Below are 16,986 nucleotides of genomic sequence, written 5' to 3'. Positions count from 1 at the left end.
GATGAAAATACCTTCAAGTGTCTTCCAATTCAATAGGAGTCAGTTTTTGTAGCTCTAAAAGAAACAGCTGATGAGCAATGGCAAATTAAATACATAAATAAAAACGTAAAAAAGCAGTCTTACCTGCCCCCTCATAACAGACATTTGGTTTTCAAAAGTAGCCTTGTCAAATCCTTTATCAGTCTTTAACAAAGAAAAAAGTTATTATAGAAAATGACCCATTTATTTCTAGCTATATATTCAGTATGCAAATTCAGCAACTTAATACATGCATAGTCATGTTTACCGATACCATAATAAATTTTGGAAGCTTTAAATAGTTGTAGTATGACACACAAAAAGGTCTATTTACTGCTGCAAGTTTACATATGTGGAAATGAAGGATGTTCCACATCATGAAATACATGAGTAGATACTACTTTAGGACATTGATAGGTATGCTTAATACCATCACATCATGTTACACTGCTCTGTCTCTCACCTTTACTGACAAAAGAATACTTCCTCCTTCAGATTTATTAAATAATCAACTTCCACTGGGTTTAACAGACCACCCAAAGTCACTTTGAATACAACTGAGTCAAAGATCAAACACTGCAACTGTGTTTCAGGATCTAGTTTTAACATTACAGCTGCATTTTCATTAGAAGTTTAAAATTTCCATTTCTTTCCATCCTGATCATTCAGATTATTTCATGTGAAGACAGAATTATTTACAGAATGTTTCACAGAAGGACACTTCTTTACATCTCGATATTGTAGCACAGTTTCAGTATCTTTAAGGTAAGTTCAACTTATTTTAAACTGGGCCAAGATTTCAGCACCAACTTCACCCAATATATCCATCTAAAATTAAGTTTATGAAAGGTATGCAGGTCTTCAAGTTAAATACCTGATTTCCTCAGATCGCTACAGTTTATCTTCGGTTATACACACCACACAGGTATGTTAAATGGAGTTTTTACACAAACCTGTGCTATAAAAGTTAACTAGCTTTAATTGATCATGTGCAACTTAGGTATTTAAAAGGTAATTATGTTTTCAGATGAGCTACTATTAATTAGCCACATTAGTGACAGTTTCCTCTTTATTATATATTCCCTTTCTACCATGCCAATGTTGAAGCTAAAAGAGAACAGTATCATGACATACAGTAAACTCATAAAAAGAAAAAGCATATGTTTCATTAAACATATCAGCTATTGCAGTAATGCTTAATTCAAAGCAGCACTCAATTCACCTTAAATAATTCATAAAGATCTTCACAAAGATCCTGTACGAAGTTCATATCAGAAATGCGAGGAAGAACTAGGTCTCTGGTCTCCTGAGAGAAAGGAACTTTTGCTTGAGAAAGCCAAGCCCAGTGAAAGGGATCTAATGCAGAAAACCAGTACACAATGATTAACAACAAGCAAAAACACATTCTCAAGTGCTTATCATTGACACAGTACTCTGCTGCCTACTGAAGTTCTCGGTAACACACCATTTTTCTCAGCATTGTTACCCCATATACCTCTTTTGGCTACAGTTACAAAAGCAGCTTTACAGCTACTAAGCCTTTTTTCCAAACAGTGAAAATATATTTTAAGTAACAGGTATTTAGTTCAAGCAGTAAAATATATATATAAATTAAATACTGCACTGTATATAAAATAAATAAGCACCAGTAGGGGCCTTCTAGTTTTGTAATGCAGTTTCCTTTGGAGTAAAATAATGGCTGCAATCAAATAGAAATCTTTCAGATGTTTGACTCCTACTGAAAAATTAACGAAAAAGTAGCTACTAGTTTTTAACACATTTTTTTAGTTTATTAAAATGCCTTCTTCTAAGCATGCTGAGAAAAACATTCTTAACTTCTCCTGTAACTGGTGTTAAACAGCTTTTTCAAGAGATGCTAAACAAGACACCGAACAGTATCAGTTGCAGGAACTAAGGAATATCACCAGTAGCAGGCCACCCACTGAAACTTCTTGACACTGCTCACAGCCCTTCACTCCTGACAGCCCAGACAGTTTTCCACCCAGCTCACAGTCTGTTTGTCCAGCTCGTCTCTCGCATTTCACTACAACACTATGAGAGACTACACAGGCAGCCTCACAAAAGTCAAGGAAAATCAGTATTCACTGCCTTCCCTCATCCACTGAGCCAGTCAGCATTAAAAGCAGCCTAGTCAGTTAAGCACAGTTTGTCCTTGCTGGCTTCCCAATCACCATTTTATTCTTCGTGTGCTTGAACATGGCTTCCAGGAGGATCCATTCCACAATCTTCATGGGGACTGAGGTTAGGCGGGCTACCTTGTGATTCCTTGTACTCTGCATTTTGCCCTTCTTGAAGATGCATGTGATATATTTTTCTAGTCATCAGCATCCTCCCACATTAACTACAGTCTTTCTCGGGTGCCCAGAGAACAGCCTCACATCAGCCAGCTCCCATCATGTTTTCAATGCACCCCATCTACTCCTATGAACTTCTGTATGTCTGTTTTGCTTAAGCGCTTCCGTTCTTCTGCTTTGGGTAATTGTCATTCCCAGAGGCTCTGCTTATGAGCTCTGAGGCTCAAAAGCCAAAGAGCAAATCTTACAAGTGAGAACTGAGGCAAAGTTAGCAATAAGTAACTTGTTCTTTCTTAAGTCCTTTTGCCTTTAAGTCTTTGCTGCACCTCAGTCCCACTCTCACTTCTAATTTACTTAACCCTTCTGTGTTGCCCATTATGTCCTCTGCTACCTTTATATAGCTGAACTCTGACTTTCCAGACTCCATCCTTGCACTACAACAATGCAAGTGAAAAAAAAAAAAAAAAAAAACAAAAAACAAAAACCAACAAAACTTATTTGGAAGTTACTCTCCCAAAAGAAAGATGATTGAAGAATGCAATACTTACATGCCCTCCACTCATCAGGATGCTTAAAAGGAAATGCTAAACCATTGTCAATTGCAGCAATTTTAATGGTAGATTCCTTAGTTACAGTCCACTGGCTATCCTATAGAAGGAATATTTCAAAAACAAGTGATAACTATGTGCTTATGAAAATAGTGAAATACATTAAAAATAATATAAATAATAAAAAGTAATATACTTTCTAGTTTCACACTTACACTTAACTTAAACAATATAAAGGAGTACCCAAATGAACTCCAGCACGTGTAATTCTTACTCTACCACCATTAAAGAGGAGCCCTTCCCCCAAATACAACATATAAATAGCTGAAGAAATGTGCTTGAGCAACAGTGGGCAGTTTCAATATTATTATAGCCCAAGCTGGTGAAAAAAATATACAGAACAATAAAGATACCTTCTAGCACTCTTCTATCCAGACTAGTCTAATCCAAACACCTTTTCCATTCATTTCACCTAGAATAATTTGCAGTTATATTTCTTGAGACCATGCACCAGAATTAAAGCCATGCACTTAATCCCATGCAAGACCAAGCTATAAAACTAAACAATTTAAGGAATATAACTTTCAGAGTACAATTTTCTTACCTTATCTGATAGATCAAGTCCATCATGTTGTTTTTCATACCTGACTAACCAGTTATCGTTACCTCTGTCTTTAAATAGGAAAATGCATGTCACAACATGTCATCTATACAGAAATCGTCATCTAAAGTGATATACAGTGACTAATATTGTAAATTTACTGAGAATTTACCAAAAAAGTCAGGCAAAACTGTTCAAAGAGTTTTCTCCATCACAATATGGTTTAGCTTTACTGAAATATATGAGGCAACAGAACTACTGGAAAGACCAAAAATCTACCAAGTGTTCTTAGGTATGTACTACTGCTTTCATTTCCCCAGCTGGCTGAATATACAACAAAATACCAGGTAAGCTAAGAGAAACTATCTTCATCCATTTTATGCAGAAAGATTGGCTGTAGCGTGCACTTCTCCTGGGGAAAAGACTATCAGCAACAGTACCACAATGACTTAACTTTAAAGCTTGTTTTAATGCTGACACGGAAAAGGAGAGGCCCTGCAAAATTATATACAGTATGACGTTTGACTACATGGAGAAAACGGACTCTTCAAAGACTGGAAGCGGAGGAAAGAAGGGGAATAAAGACCCTTTCAGAAGATAAAAGCATCTGCACCATTTACACAAAATCAAGACACTGGAGGCTTTAACAAGGTCTTTCAGATAGAAGATGACTGCATGGATTTGTAGGTCATCTTGAGGTGCTCCCCTAACTTTAGTTAAACACTCATCAGAAGTTTTTCATGTTCTATCATTATTAAATATAGTAGATGAAGGTAAAACCATCCACATAGTGATGTTCTGCATTTTGATTATTTTCCTTACAATGTTAAGAACATTACAGGACACAGTAATCGTTTGGAAACATTGGGATCTTTGCGATAAAGCTGACAAACCACAGCTGCACTAGAAAGTATTATGTACTTATGAAACTTTAGTTTGTTTCTAAAAAGCCACAGGTTAAGTGACTTATTTTCAGCTGGATTCCTTTCTAATAAGTGAATTTAAGAAAAATTAACTAGAGCCAATATGTCCGAAGAAGAGTAAAGATGCCCACCTCAGACAAAGCAGCAAAGGGAGTATATTTTAAATGCAAATCTGTCTTAGGATTATTGAGGGAAATAAACACCTACATAGGCAACAGAAGAATCCTAGCTTCTGAGTGGAAGAAACAAGAATGCAGGAGAACCAAGATTCACACATCACAGTTGTACTTCAACGCCTAGTCACAATGAATATGAACTATTTTGTGCTGATGCAAAACTCTGCTGTTCTCAGCTCCAGCTTAGCATTAAAAGAATGGTAGTCATGGCTTTTCCTATGGTTCCTGAAACCTCACCATCCCTTACCCTTATCGGGGGAAACAGTTTATAGCCTACTTACAGAATTAAAGCATAATGGAAGTATTTGTTCTTGAATTCTTCCATTGCTTAAAAATATCAAGTTACAGCCAAAAAGGGTTGTTTGGATTTTGTAATATTTAATGTTTGAATCTGAAGTAATTTTTTTAAAGTTTAAAATGCAACATTCTGGCCTTCAATAGTGAGAAAGGCACCTGAAACGCAATAAAAGCCTTCAGCAGCAGCTTGCAGCCAGCATTGCTTACCATTCCTGCCTCACAAAAGTAGATAGATATCAAGATATTAACAAATACCTGTATTTCTGATGACATAATCCAAGATAACCAATCTTTCAAACTGTGACTGAAATTCCTTCCTTGTATTCTCAGGTAAAGGATCAGTTTCAAACTTCCTGAGCCAGTAGTCAGCTTCCTTATATCCTTCAACAAACAGCTGGAAGGAGCCAACCTGAAACATTAAGTAACTGTATTTGGAAAATGCACTTGGCTAGGTCACATAACTGATCTTAACAGATTATGTACTTTCAAAGTACACAGGAAATATGACATAAAAAAAAGAAGATTACTAAGTGGTTTCTCTTTCATTCCTAAATTCTAAAAAAAGGAAAGGTCAAATCAGGAGGGTTTTTTCTGTTTGGTTTGGGGGTGGTGCAGGGTCTTTGGTTGTGGTTGTTTGGGGTTTTTTTAATATTTGTTTAAGCACTCACTGAGTTTACCAGAAATAAAATGTAGCCAGGCAGCTCAGCATAAGTGAACACTCACTATTATGAGCAATATTTGAAACAGAGAAAAAGAAGTAACATAGAGCCATAGAATGGTTAGGGTTGGAAAGGATCTTAAGATCATCTCCTTCCAACCCCCCTGCCATGGGCAGGGACACCTCGCACTAGACTATGCCGCCCAAGGCTCTGTCCAACCTGGTCTTGAACACTGCCAGGGATGGAGCATCCACAACTTCTTTGGGCAACCTGTTCCAGTGCCTCACTACCCTCACAGTAAAGAACTTCTTCCTTATGTCTAACCTGAACTTCCCCTGTTTACATTTAAACCCATTACCGCTTATCCTATCACTACAGTTCCTGATGAAGAGTCCCTCTCCAGCATCCTTGTAGGCCCCCTTCAGATATAGGAAGGCTGCTATGAGGTCTCCACGCAGCCTTCTCTTCTATTTTTTTTTTCCATTGGTTCAATAGTCAATAGGAATCTCACCAAAAATTACAGGAGAAAAAAAACAAACAAACCCAAAAAACTTCCTCTCTGAAAAGTTCCTGTGTTTCCTTGATGAGAAAAGCAGCATTAACCATTTTTTCAAGACAAACTCTTTCTGCATGAAAATGGCTGAAATACATTTCTCAAAAGAGTCCAAGGAAGAAAATCACAAATGGCATCAGCTCTATACATGTGGGCAACAGGTAAGGTCCTCAAGATTAAAATCCAAACAAAGACATATATTGGAGAAGTAAAATGCAGACAGATGCACACATGCAGACACATGGATAAACACAGGGCATGTGGAACAGCCATGCTGATACAAGCTTACATAACGTATGTCACATGGATCAAAACTGCTGAGAACTGACACAGTGGGTTATCCAGGCTGTATATAACCTGTGTTGTTTAAGTTTAGGAGAACACCATTGTGGTGGTGTTGGGGGGATAAAATAAGGCTCATTAGTCAAGAAGGTTGTGTGGTTTTAGCCACTGGAGTACTGCACACAAGATGAAAGCAAGGTAGGATGAACGCAACAATAGGATACCTAAAACAGTAAAACAAACAGAAGGGGAAAAAAACCTACAAATGTTCAGGAAAAATTACATAACTAGGCAAATTGAAGGGGAGAAAATTAGACAACATAAAAAATGATACTGAAGAGAAATGAACTAAACAGTCAAGAAAAAGAAAAGGAAAAGACCAAAACAGTGAGAGATGTACAACACTTTAACATGTTACTCCTCCCAGCAGAAAGCTAGACTGCAAACTGAAACAAAAAGTGGCAAGATTAAAGTAGTTCAAATGAAGGAACAATGAGTGGATAAAGTCATATTTATCAAGCTTCAGTCATTCACATACAGTTTTCAACAAGCAACAAGGTTTTTCTTCTACTGTTGAAGTTACCTATAAATATTCTTCTTTATTTTTCTTTTCTTTAATCCAAAGTTTTGTATAAGAATCAGCAAATGCACAAATTCCTTTTTCCATCTTACCTTAGGAGGTAGTCCAATTCGATTAAATTTTTTAGCAACTTTTGGCACTTTCTCTAAAGCGTATTTTTTTCCTCTTGACTTTGCACGATCTATTGCACTGTAATTAAAGGTCTCGCTGACAAGCCAGACAACCTTAAAATATGGAAGTTAAAAACACGGCTCAGAATTCCTCATTATTTCAATCATAAATTTACAATTAAATTCATGCTTAATTGTCAACAAACCAAAAAGGAAGCATCAGGCATTTCCAACAAATTTTATGTAAAGTAGCAAATATTCACCTTTTCACATATCCCAAAAGAAAAATGGGAATCTTTATATGCCAATTTTTGCAATTCTGCATCTCACCAGAACACAAGGAAATGAAAATGTGAGAAAATGGTAGAAACTGAAGTGGTTTGAAAGAAGAAATTCAATTAAGATCTAAACTTAACTTTTAAACCAAAAATCACAAGACACTATGTCTACACCAAACAACTATGCCTCTGGATTTACAACAGTTTATAAATTAATTTGGGATAATGATATACAAGGATGTCACCACAAATACAGTCTGGAGACTGACAAATCTGCCACTATTATTTTTGCATTTAATAATCTATGTATTTTAACTTTTACCTTGGTTTTAGGTACAACTCCTAGACCTAGCTTGTCATCCACAAGGTAGGCACCAGCTTCAGAGAGGTATCCCTGATTTGGAACAAGGCAGCCTCTGCCAAAGCAGCAAGGACAACAAACTTTGTGAAAATATTTGGTCCATTTTGGATTTAGATGTCCATAAGGCTCTTCAGATTTTGGTTTGAACACTCCAATAATTTTCTAGGATAAATAATATAAAATTAAAGCATGAATACTTTGAGTTGCAAAAGATTTAAATTATTTTAAAATTTAGTTATTTGAAAGTATTGGTTAGATACTATACATTGCATTTTACAGCTGATCTTTTTAGACGATGAAATAATAAAACAAAATGGTATTCCAAATAAATTTACTGTAGAATGCTTGTCTAGAAGAAATTCAAAATAAGCTATTTGTAAGAGAAAAATCAAACCCAGCTAACATTTATTAGTTTTTCAAAATTAATGAGGACTGCATTTTAGAATAATTTGGTTTCTAGTCTAAGTTTTTTAGAAAGGAGGTTTTAAAAGTAGCTTTAAAAATAATTTTCAGCCCACCAAAATACTTCAGACAAGAGACATAATGGTTCCAGGAAAGTCATAAACATACAGAATGCTAATAACCCAATGTTACCTTTTTTCTACCTATTTGTTGCTTTAAGTTTGAATGGATCAAAGTGCATCAAAATGCAAGACTGCATTTTGCAATTCCAAAAAGTGGTGGTGTTTACCACTGCTGCAGAATCCTCAACTGAGAGCTGACAATGGTTCACAGTGTCAGCCACCATTTACATTGGAGACATGTAGCAAAGCTTAAAAGCACTCAGAGTACTGTGTTCAATTTTGGGTGTTATGCTTCAAGAAATCTGTTAATGAACTGGAGAAAGTTGAAAAAACAATGAGAATAAACAAAAAAAAAACCAAAAGGGGCAAATAATGACAGACTCTATGAACAGGGATTGTTTAGCCTAAGAGAAAATGGGGCACAAGGAACTACGTAATTGGTTGCTATAGAGAAGAAAAGGAACAGCACAGTTACTGTTAATGAGCCAAGAAATGATAGGCTTGAATCACAGATAAATTACAAAGACCAGAACAGACTGCCAGGTTCTAGAGTCTCCAAAACAGGATGCCACTAACAACAGGTTAGACAGACATTCATCAGGAATCATGTTAAAACAATCCTGCCCCTCATCAGAGGCACTAAATAGATGATTTCTCAAGGAGCTTTTCTTACACGTGATTCCATATTTGTTAACCTCAAACCACAGATTATTACCACAATAAAGTATATAACCTTGCATTGTCTGTAATAAACTTTAGCCTACTGCATAAAGTCCGTGTAATGACTCTTCTATAGCTCAAGTGAAATGCCATATTTTCATTCCTTCTCACAGAACCCTGGCAAGTAAATAAAATTATAATAAACATCTAAGAACAGCTACTTAAGAAGCATTTTCATGCATTAGTCCTATCCTGAATCCTTACCAAAAAAAGGAATATCTCAATAAGCTAAACACTGCCTGTTGTGCACTCACATTCATACCTGATCTACACTCAAGTCATGAACAATTTTGCTGGCAGTGAGAAACTAACATTCTGCTTCAGCAATTGCCAATTCAACCAGATTATGTAGAGGACCCAAGCAGGTGACCTTCAAGCTTGTGGAGTATTTTCACTCGCTGCGTCCAAGACAATCCAGCTAGCCCAAGATTGTCCAAGAGAGACTAAATAGAGAGAACTTATTCCATTTAGTTTGTAAACAGATTACACAAGACACCAGGCGTTAGCAGCATCACCTGTCTTGTCCATCTCTTTTGATTCATTCCCATAAGCTACAGGGAAAAATAAGTTACAAAATATCACTGTTTGCATTCATCCTAGAAAATAAGTTTCCTATCAGCAGGAGAAAGAAACAAATTGACAAAAATTCTCTTGTTTTAGTTATGCTGTTAGCTGAGATTCTAAGGTTATACTCAAAATCATGAGCAAGTTCTATGCAACTGCACAGACACAATTCAGTTTAGATCTACACAAAAAGTACAACAAATACTCTATGCAACGTGAAAGCCAAGATGTTGTCTCACATTTTTTTTTTTTCTTTAAATCACACCACTTTGGAAACTGAATTTACTTGGTATATTGGTTAAGTCAAAATTCTAACATTAGGTTTAGAGTTGTTAAAAAGTTATTGATTTTTTTCCTATTGAATCATAGGTATCTGCCTGCTCAAAACAAATCCAGCAGCTTTTCATTACCCAGAAATGTTGTGGTGTATTATTTTATTATTTTTACTATATTTTAATTATTTAATTAAATTACTATATTCTAAATTAATTTAATTTAAATTTATAATTTAAATGATAAATGATAATAAAAATTAAATTAAAATTACTATATTTTAATATCACTATATTATTAATGTCAAGCCATTAACTGGTTTCTTTTCTGAATCTCACTCTTTGGATAATATTTCCTACAAACTGTCCATTTTAAGAAGGAGCTTAGCTCCTTCCATTACTTGTTGGGGCTGTACTGTACTAGACTATCAAATCTAGATATGGTTTTTAAGTTTTCACTGAAGTTAGAACCTTGCTAAATTTTGCAGCGCCACTGCTGTTGAGGACCAGAGTAGAATGAGAAAGCTCATTATGTAGACAAGGTCAGTCTTAATTTTGCAGGACTCCATTAGCATTACCAATCAGCCAATAGCTAAGCTGTCAACAATATGTTGCAGAACAGTTTGTAACAGACACAATGTCTTTTACTTTTCTGGTTACAAAATGAAGAGAAAATGCAGAAATATTCAACACTTCAGCAATAGTGCTGCTTAAGTACTGAACTGCTTCATATCAGTATACAACTATGCCAATAAGCACAAAAAGTTAATTTTTATTAGGCAATTTTAATCTTTCTAATAGACCCAAATCAGCAAATAAGATGACCCAGCAGTAGCAGGTTATTTTACCTATAACTTGGTATTAGTGTGGGTAAACACTTCAGAAGCTGACCAGTAAGAAGGCTTAGCATGTCTTTAATAATCTCCTCCTCCTTATGCTGGGGAAGAGCTTGCGCAAGAAGTTCAGGAGAAAGCAAGTCACAAAACTGGTCTGAAGTAGAATGATGCAATACTCTGTCAAACAGGATGTGAAATCCATTCTACAAATGGGAGCTGCACTATTGACAAAATAAGTTTTATCAGACCTTTAATGTGGAAAATAATTTAGATAAGCTCTAAATTTAGTGCACAGAACAAAAGCAAAATTCAGAGTCAGCTAGGAACTCAGTATCATTATTCTCAGTCCCATGTTGGCAAACACTTTCATACATTTTGCAATGATTTTTTTCTGGAACCCGCAAAAAGAAGTTTTTTTATATCTTACTTTCTACTAAATACTTAAATTCAAATCAATGACCCGCATAAAGGGGCAGTGCAAGTCGCTTAGAAACTTCACTAGGAACAAAAACACCACTTCACGCAAAACAGAAGTAAAACCAACAACAAATCACCACATAAGAAACAAGGAAATAAGGTGTTCCATCCAAAATACTGTAGTTACAGAAACGGTGTGTAAGTGATTTCTCATTAGCCCCAGTGTACAATGAGTCTCTCAGGCACTTGCTAGTCACCAAAAAAACATGCAAAATCAGTCTGGAAAGGCTTAGACAAAACTGATTTGCACATATTGAAATAAAGAACAAGTATGTTTTTTTCTTAGTAATCTACTAACTTTCTAAGAAGGAAAGACCTTGCTTACACAGCACTAAGAAAACCTCCCCCCAAAAAACCCACTTAACTAGTTTTAAAGCATTTTAGCATAACATCGTAGAATACTCTTTAGACATATCATGCCTCAGATTTTTGAAAAAGTATTAATTTAAACCAGTATTTGGTTACTCAGATTTTTTCCTACTGCATATTAAATAAGGTATCATCCTAATTTAAAGTACGTCTTTAAAAACAGTATAAACTTTGAATATGTATGTATAAGCATAAAACCTGAAAACCTACAAACAACTAAACTACCGAAGTAGGGAAGTGATCTGAAGTTTAAAAAGTCTGCGGAAACTTTGAACAGGTTTTCACATTAACAGCATTAGGTGTGACAGCAAGAATCCCACAAAGTGATCAGAGATTATTCTCTTTTACCAGTTTCAAAGAGACACACCTTCTTTCCCAACCCACTTTGGCTCTCCTCCACCAGAATGAAATTGGTCATTACTAACAAACATTCCTGGAACATCACAGTATGAACTGCAATGTGCAACTCTTAGAAGATTCTGAAGGGAGAGTTCTGCCACTTTCCATCTTAGAAATAAATTAATAAATTAATAGATTTATCTGTATTGAGCCAGGTAGCTATTCTAAAAATCGCTCATTCAATAAAGTGTAAAAACTATCAACAGAAAAGTGGCATTAAAACAAAATAAACATCCATGAAAATTAACTGACAAAACAGTAATACATTCTGTAATGACCAATAATACAAATAAAAGCTAAACAAAACCCATAACACTTGCTAAACAAATGGGAAATTACCATTTTGGGGATGTTGGGAAGAACGACAGTCTTGAATATGTTCTAAAAACCTAGGCACTTGAAGTGTTATGACTTCTATGTCCAATGTAACTGGGGTCTACAGGATTAACACCCACATCTACCTAAGGCCAGAAGACTGCTGACTGACCTTAAAAATCAGGTATGACAAATTAACAAAGGTGTGGAGGTTGGGAGTCTTCTGGAATAGGTCGCTAAACAGACAAAGTATTTCTGATTTAAAGAAAACAATGTGCAAGTATGTCTTGCTCTTACTAAACAGTGCTAACCAAATGCTACTTTTCAAGCAAGATATTCAGGTAACTGCTTCTTCTCTGTCTCAGAGTAACCTTAGGACACTTTGATGATCACAATTCAAGGCAGTATTTACCACTAACAGAGAGGAAAACAAATCTTCAAGATTCAGCAGACAAGTACAAGTAAAAAGGTAGATTTGTTTATATCGCTCTTCCTGCACATCAACCAATCATACTGGAGGAAGACATGACCTAAATAAAAGACTCTTAAAAAAAGAAGAGATAAAAATATAGGAGGCTTGGCTAAAGAAACCTAAACAGCACCCAGATTAGAAGCTCTGTTGTGTGAAAAATCAATTAAAACATAGAAGGTACAAAATGTTAGATTCTGCAGAAGGGAATTCCTGAATTGTTTTCAGATGTTAAAGAGGCGCTTATTTTCTCCATATTTCTCTGGTGCAGATAATTCAAAACATGGTAAACTGCAACAGAGAAATAACTTGCATTTTTGGCTTAGCTTATGCTGCAAGACATAATTAGAAATTTAAGTATTACTTGCATTGATTTTACACAACATGGATTTTGTCATACCATAAATTATCAAACAACTTATTTAAATGAATTTCCATTTAAATAGAACTTTAAAATTTCCACTTTAAACTTGCTGCTGATAGAGTTTCTGATTTTGCAATAACATGCTCACCCCTTTTGGATCCTTGGCAAAGTAACTCCCGCTGGATCCTTGAGAGATTCTTTCTGGAAAAACTCCACACTCTATAGCTTGTTCTGCTCTCAGAATAATCTCTGCAAATTCTGGATCATCTAAAAATATATTCATATCAGCAGTATGTCCTGTATGCCCTGAAAAATAAGAAAACAAGTAATCTTAAATGTAATTTGTACTACAAATTAACAACCTAAGTACATACACTGGAAAGCTCACACAGCCTTCCCTGCTAAACTGGTCATTCATAAAGACCACAGCCCACTGGATCAGAATCTGATAGACTACTTGGCCAATACTTCTGCAATAAACTACAGTTTCAGACTTTTACTGGGACTGTCAGGGACAATCAGTAAATTGCATTTCATAGAGTAAGAGGGAAAGGGTTCTAAGGCTTCCCTGACAGTACTTGAGTGAGTTAGGGAAATAAAGCAAAAAACCAGAACCAAAAACCAACCAAACAAAAACCAATCCACAATAACCCTTATTTTTATGGACTTTTACCTCTTGAATCAGTGGTTCTTATTCCACAATAAAGCCTCAACTATCTCTACACAAGAAACATCGTACCACACACCACACAGCTGAGCTGAGACTACTACATATTTTTGTCAGTGAAAGCAAAATCAGGGTTATGCATTATATTGTTACCAACAAAAAAAAGCAACGCCCATATTAAGTTGCTCTGCACATTAATCTTCCACGTGAAGAGGATCTACAGGTGAACTTCCTATCACAGGGACTGAAGTTGTCCATGCACAAGACAACTGAGAGGTCAGGGTTTAATTTCTATGCATTCACTCCATAATCTAAGCCCATAAGAAGACTCACTGCCTTGAAGAAATCCTTCAGCTGTGTCTTTTCTAATTTAAGAGATAACTGCAAGAAAAACATAGTCCATTAAAAATCAAAATCAAATCAAACAAACCACATTATGCTATATGCCCAAGGGAGAAAAATCATTTGGGAAACTTATGATTTATTCAGTATTTCTACTGTGCTACTAGAAAGCCTTCTGTTTCCACAGTGACGTGGCTGTACAAAAACACACAGGCTGAAAACAAGGAAACTGGCAGTTTTAAAGTGTTTCCTTTCAGTTTATCAACACTCACCAGATGAAAACGAGCCTTTTTTATTGAAGCTAGTATTTGCTGAATGTGGCAGGGTTTTCTAGGTTGGTTTCTTCTTCAAAAATTACTTTAATCAAGTTTTTCATTATGAAAGCATGTTATGGTCACAACTTAGTCCCCATAGAGACCCTAAACTTAAAATTAGAACTAACCAAGCTTTTTCTTGCAACCAGTCTTGCGAACTACTCTTCTCATTAAACTCCCACCCAGGAAACCAGAGCTCAAACAAACACAGTCCAACTACCAAGCTCAGTAACTTTTTCAAATTCATCTGGACAAGGCCTAAGGCTGTGAAGCTGCTATACATGGATGCATAGGAATATATACATGTATGCAGGAATTATGAGATTATGCCAAAGAAGATACGAATACTAGCATCCATGTATACACCTCAACCTGTTCTTCTGCCAGGTTAACATGATATAAACTAAACAAATACACTCTGCAAGAGTACCATGTATGAACTCTTTCACTACTAAACTAGCTTTATACTATTTTAACATTAATATGATTAAAGGTAGTCACTTCAACCAGTTCCATCTCTTTCTATATAGTTTCATATTCTGACCACAATTCCATTAGGAAAACCCTTTCCATGTTGCAATAAAATGTATTAATAACATCTGTTGCATGTTTGTTCCACCTGACACGTGAAACAATCCTGTCCCTTCAAGTGCTAGACACACAGAAAAGGTAAGGACAAGGAAACAAGAGCAAGATGAGATGCTGTGATCAATCACAGTTCTGAGATTTTCTTACACGCTCTTGGGGCAGATCCATAGTGTTGTTACTCTGTGGTCACCATCCTCACTGCCCAGTGGGGCAAGACCCAGGTCTCTAGTGTCCACTCCGAAGCATTAACTACTGTTTTGCCAGAAACACTGTCTCATTAACACATCTTCCTTCTTGTGGCAACAAGATAGGAGAACTCCAACATTTTAACAGCAAGTTTGCATTACAGGCCTGGTCTACACTTGGAACCATTGGGTTTTTTCTTATGGTTAAACAGGGTACACTAGTAAAAGCTTCCTGTGGCTACAGATAAACGTTACTAACATAACTTTTGTTGCTCAAATTGATGGGTGTTTTGTTCACATTTTTTTAATACGCTATTATTGCAAAAGGAACGATTTTTACCAGTCTCTGACGAGAAATCCTATGGTATAATTGCAACAGCAAACCCTGTTATGTGATAGAAGTCCACAGATTTCCACCACTGAACCTTTCCTAGATGTACATCTATTTACAAAGTTGCACAGAATCAGAAAGCTTGTAAGTCTAAAGAAGAAAAGCAATAAATACTGCATAGTTTACATTATATATATTTAGTTATATATAAGAGTTTATAATGAATATTATATAGTTTATAATTAGAATCAGAAAGCTTGTAAGTCTAAAGAAGAAAAGCAATAAATACTGCATAGTTTACATTATATATATTTAGTTATATATAAGAGTTTATAATGAATATTATATAGTTTATATTTAGAATCAGATAGTGGCCACACTTATGCTTCTTTTCAAATTGATAACTAAATCTTTGCATTTCTGGTTTTTCAAATCATATTTCTTTCTCTCTTTAAGTCTGTATTTCAAAACATGGAAAGTAGATCATTGTTTATGAAACCCAAAAATATGACAGAAGAGTCCACATGTAAAACTCTTAATACGTGTGCAAAGATAACTGGAACAAGAACTGAAGCAAAGTAAAATTTTTTCACACGATAATAAGATGAGGGTCACAAGCAAGTAATTGCTGGGACAGCTGAGGCAAATAGAAAACCTGGCAGAGTTTGCCAAGCGTTCAGGAAGCAACAGCCGGTGCCACCACAGAACACAGTCTGTAAAACATGCAAAGCCAGAAGTTTCAGTACCATGACAGAAACAAACAAAGCAAAGCCCAACAAAACAGAAGACAGAGAACAAGAAGAAGTAACAGTGGAGGCACTCATGAAGATGTAAATGAGTTCGTGCAGCCCTGCGCACAAAGCATTCGAATTTCGAGCCATTCACAGGACTTTCCCTTCGAAGGCTGCTAGTCAGCGAGACTGTGAGCTGAGCAAGGTACCCCCAGCACCTCGCCGAGCCTCTGGGCTGCCGACAACAGCTGGCAACAAGCTCCCTGTAAGGCAGGGACACCTGAAGCAGGCACCGGGCGCGGCACTTCAGGCGTACTTTAGCCCTACAGGCAGTTTCCCAGCCTGGCCGGCAAAACAGCCCAGAGGCTCCCTCTCCCACCGGCGCACCCCTGCAGCTCTCCCCGCGCTCAGCCCGGCCCGGCGGGACGGCGGCGGCCACGGGCCGTACCTGCGGCGGCGCGGGGCTCCTTGTCCCAGGCGGCGCCCGCTCGGCGCCCGCGGCCGGTGGCCGACGCCCGCAGGAGAGGCTCATCCTCTCCATCGCCCTCGGGCCCCGAGTCCTCCTCACCCTCCTCCTCGAGCCCGAGCTCCCCGCACAGCCTCACAGCCGCGCCGGGGGCAGCCTTCACCACGTGCGGCCCCCGCCAGGGCGGCCCTGTCTGAGGCGCCGGCTCCGCAAGGAGCAGCAGCCGCTCATCGGGCTCCTCGGCACCCAGCTCCGCCATGGGCCGAGCGCGGTGGGAGGCGCCGCCGGGCGGGCTCAGACCCCTCCGCCGCAGCCCATGGCGCCCCCGGCCGCCACAGCCTGCTCCGCGGCT

The 16,986-nt window shown here is 37.2% G+C and overlaps 1 protein-coding gene across 4 annotated transcripts in view; it reads right to left on the bottom strand.

The window, feature by feature from the left end:
- PI4K2B (phosphatidylinositol 4-kinase type 2 beta) overlaps positions 1-16,986 on the bottom strand; it is a 22,231-nt gene extending 5,245 nt beyond the window's left edge. For 2 of the 4 annotated variants that reach the window (XM_030492066.1, XM_030492065.1), the window contains exons 1-9: positions 16,617-16,986; positions 13,159-13,316; positions 7,663-7,863; positions 7,045-7,176; positions 5,134-5,287; positions 3,486-3,553; positions 2,882-2,981; positions 1,241-1,374; positions 124-183 (exon numbers count right to left, since the gene is read on the bottom strand). In XM_030492066.1, coding sequence (XP_030347926.1) covers positions 124-183; positions 1,241-1,374; positions 2,882-2,981; positions 3,486-3,553; positions 5,134-5,287; positions 7,045-7,176; positions 7,663-7,863; positions 13,159-13,316; positions 16,617-16,893 — 1,284 coding nt within the window. In that variant the 5' untranslated portion in view covers positions 16,894-16,986. The remainder of the gene's footprint in view (positions 1-123; positions 184-1,240; positions 1,375-2,881; positions 2,982-3,485; positions 3,554-5,133; positions 5,288-7,044; positions 7,177-7,662; positions 7,864-13,158; positions 13,317-16,616) is intronic. The other 2 variants (XM_030492067.1, XM_030492069.1) reach the window with 2 other exon arrangements.

The sequence above is a fragment of the Strigops habroptila genome, chromosome 7 (assembly GCF_004027225.2).
Source record: "Strigops habroptila isolate Jane chromosome 7, bStrHab1.2.pri, whole genome shotgun sequence".
NCBI lineage: Eukaryota > Metazoa > Chordata > Aves > Psittaciformes > Psittacidae > Strigops > Strigops habroptila.
Note: the sequence above shows the minus strand (reverse complement) of the source record. Positions and strands in the feature narration are given on the sequence as shown.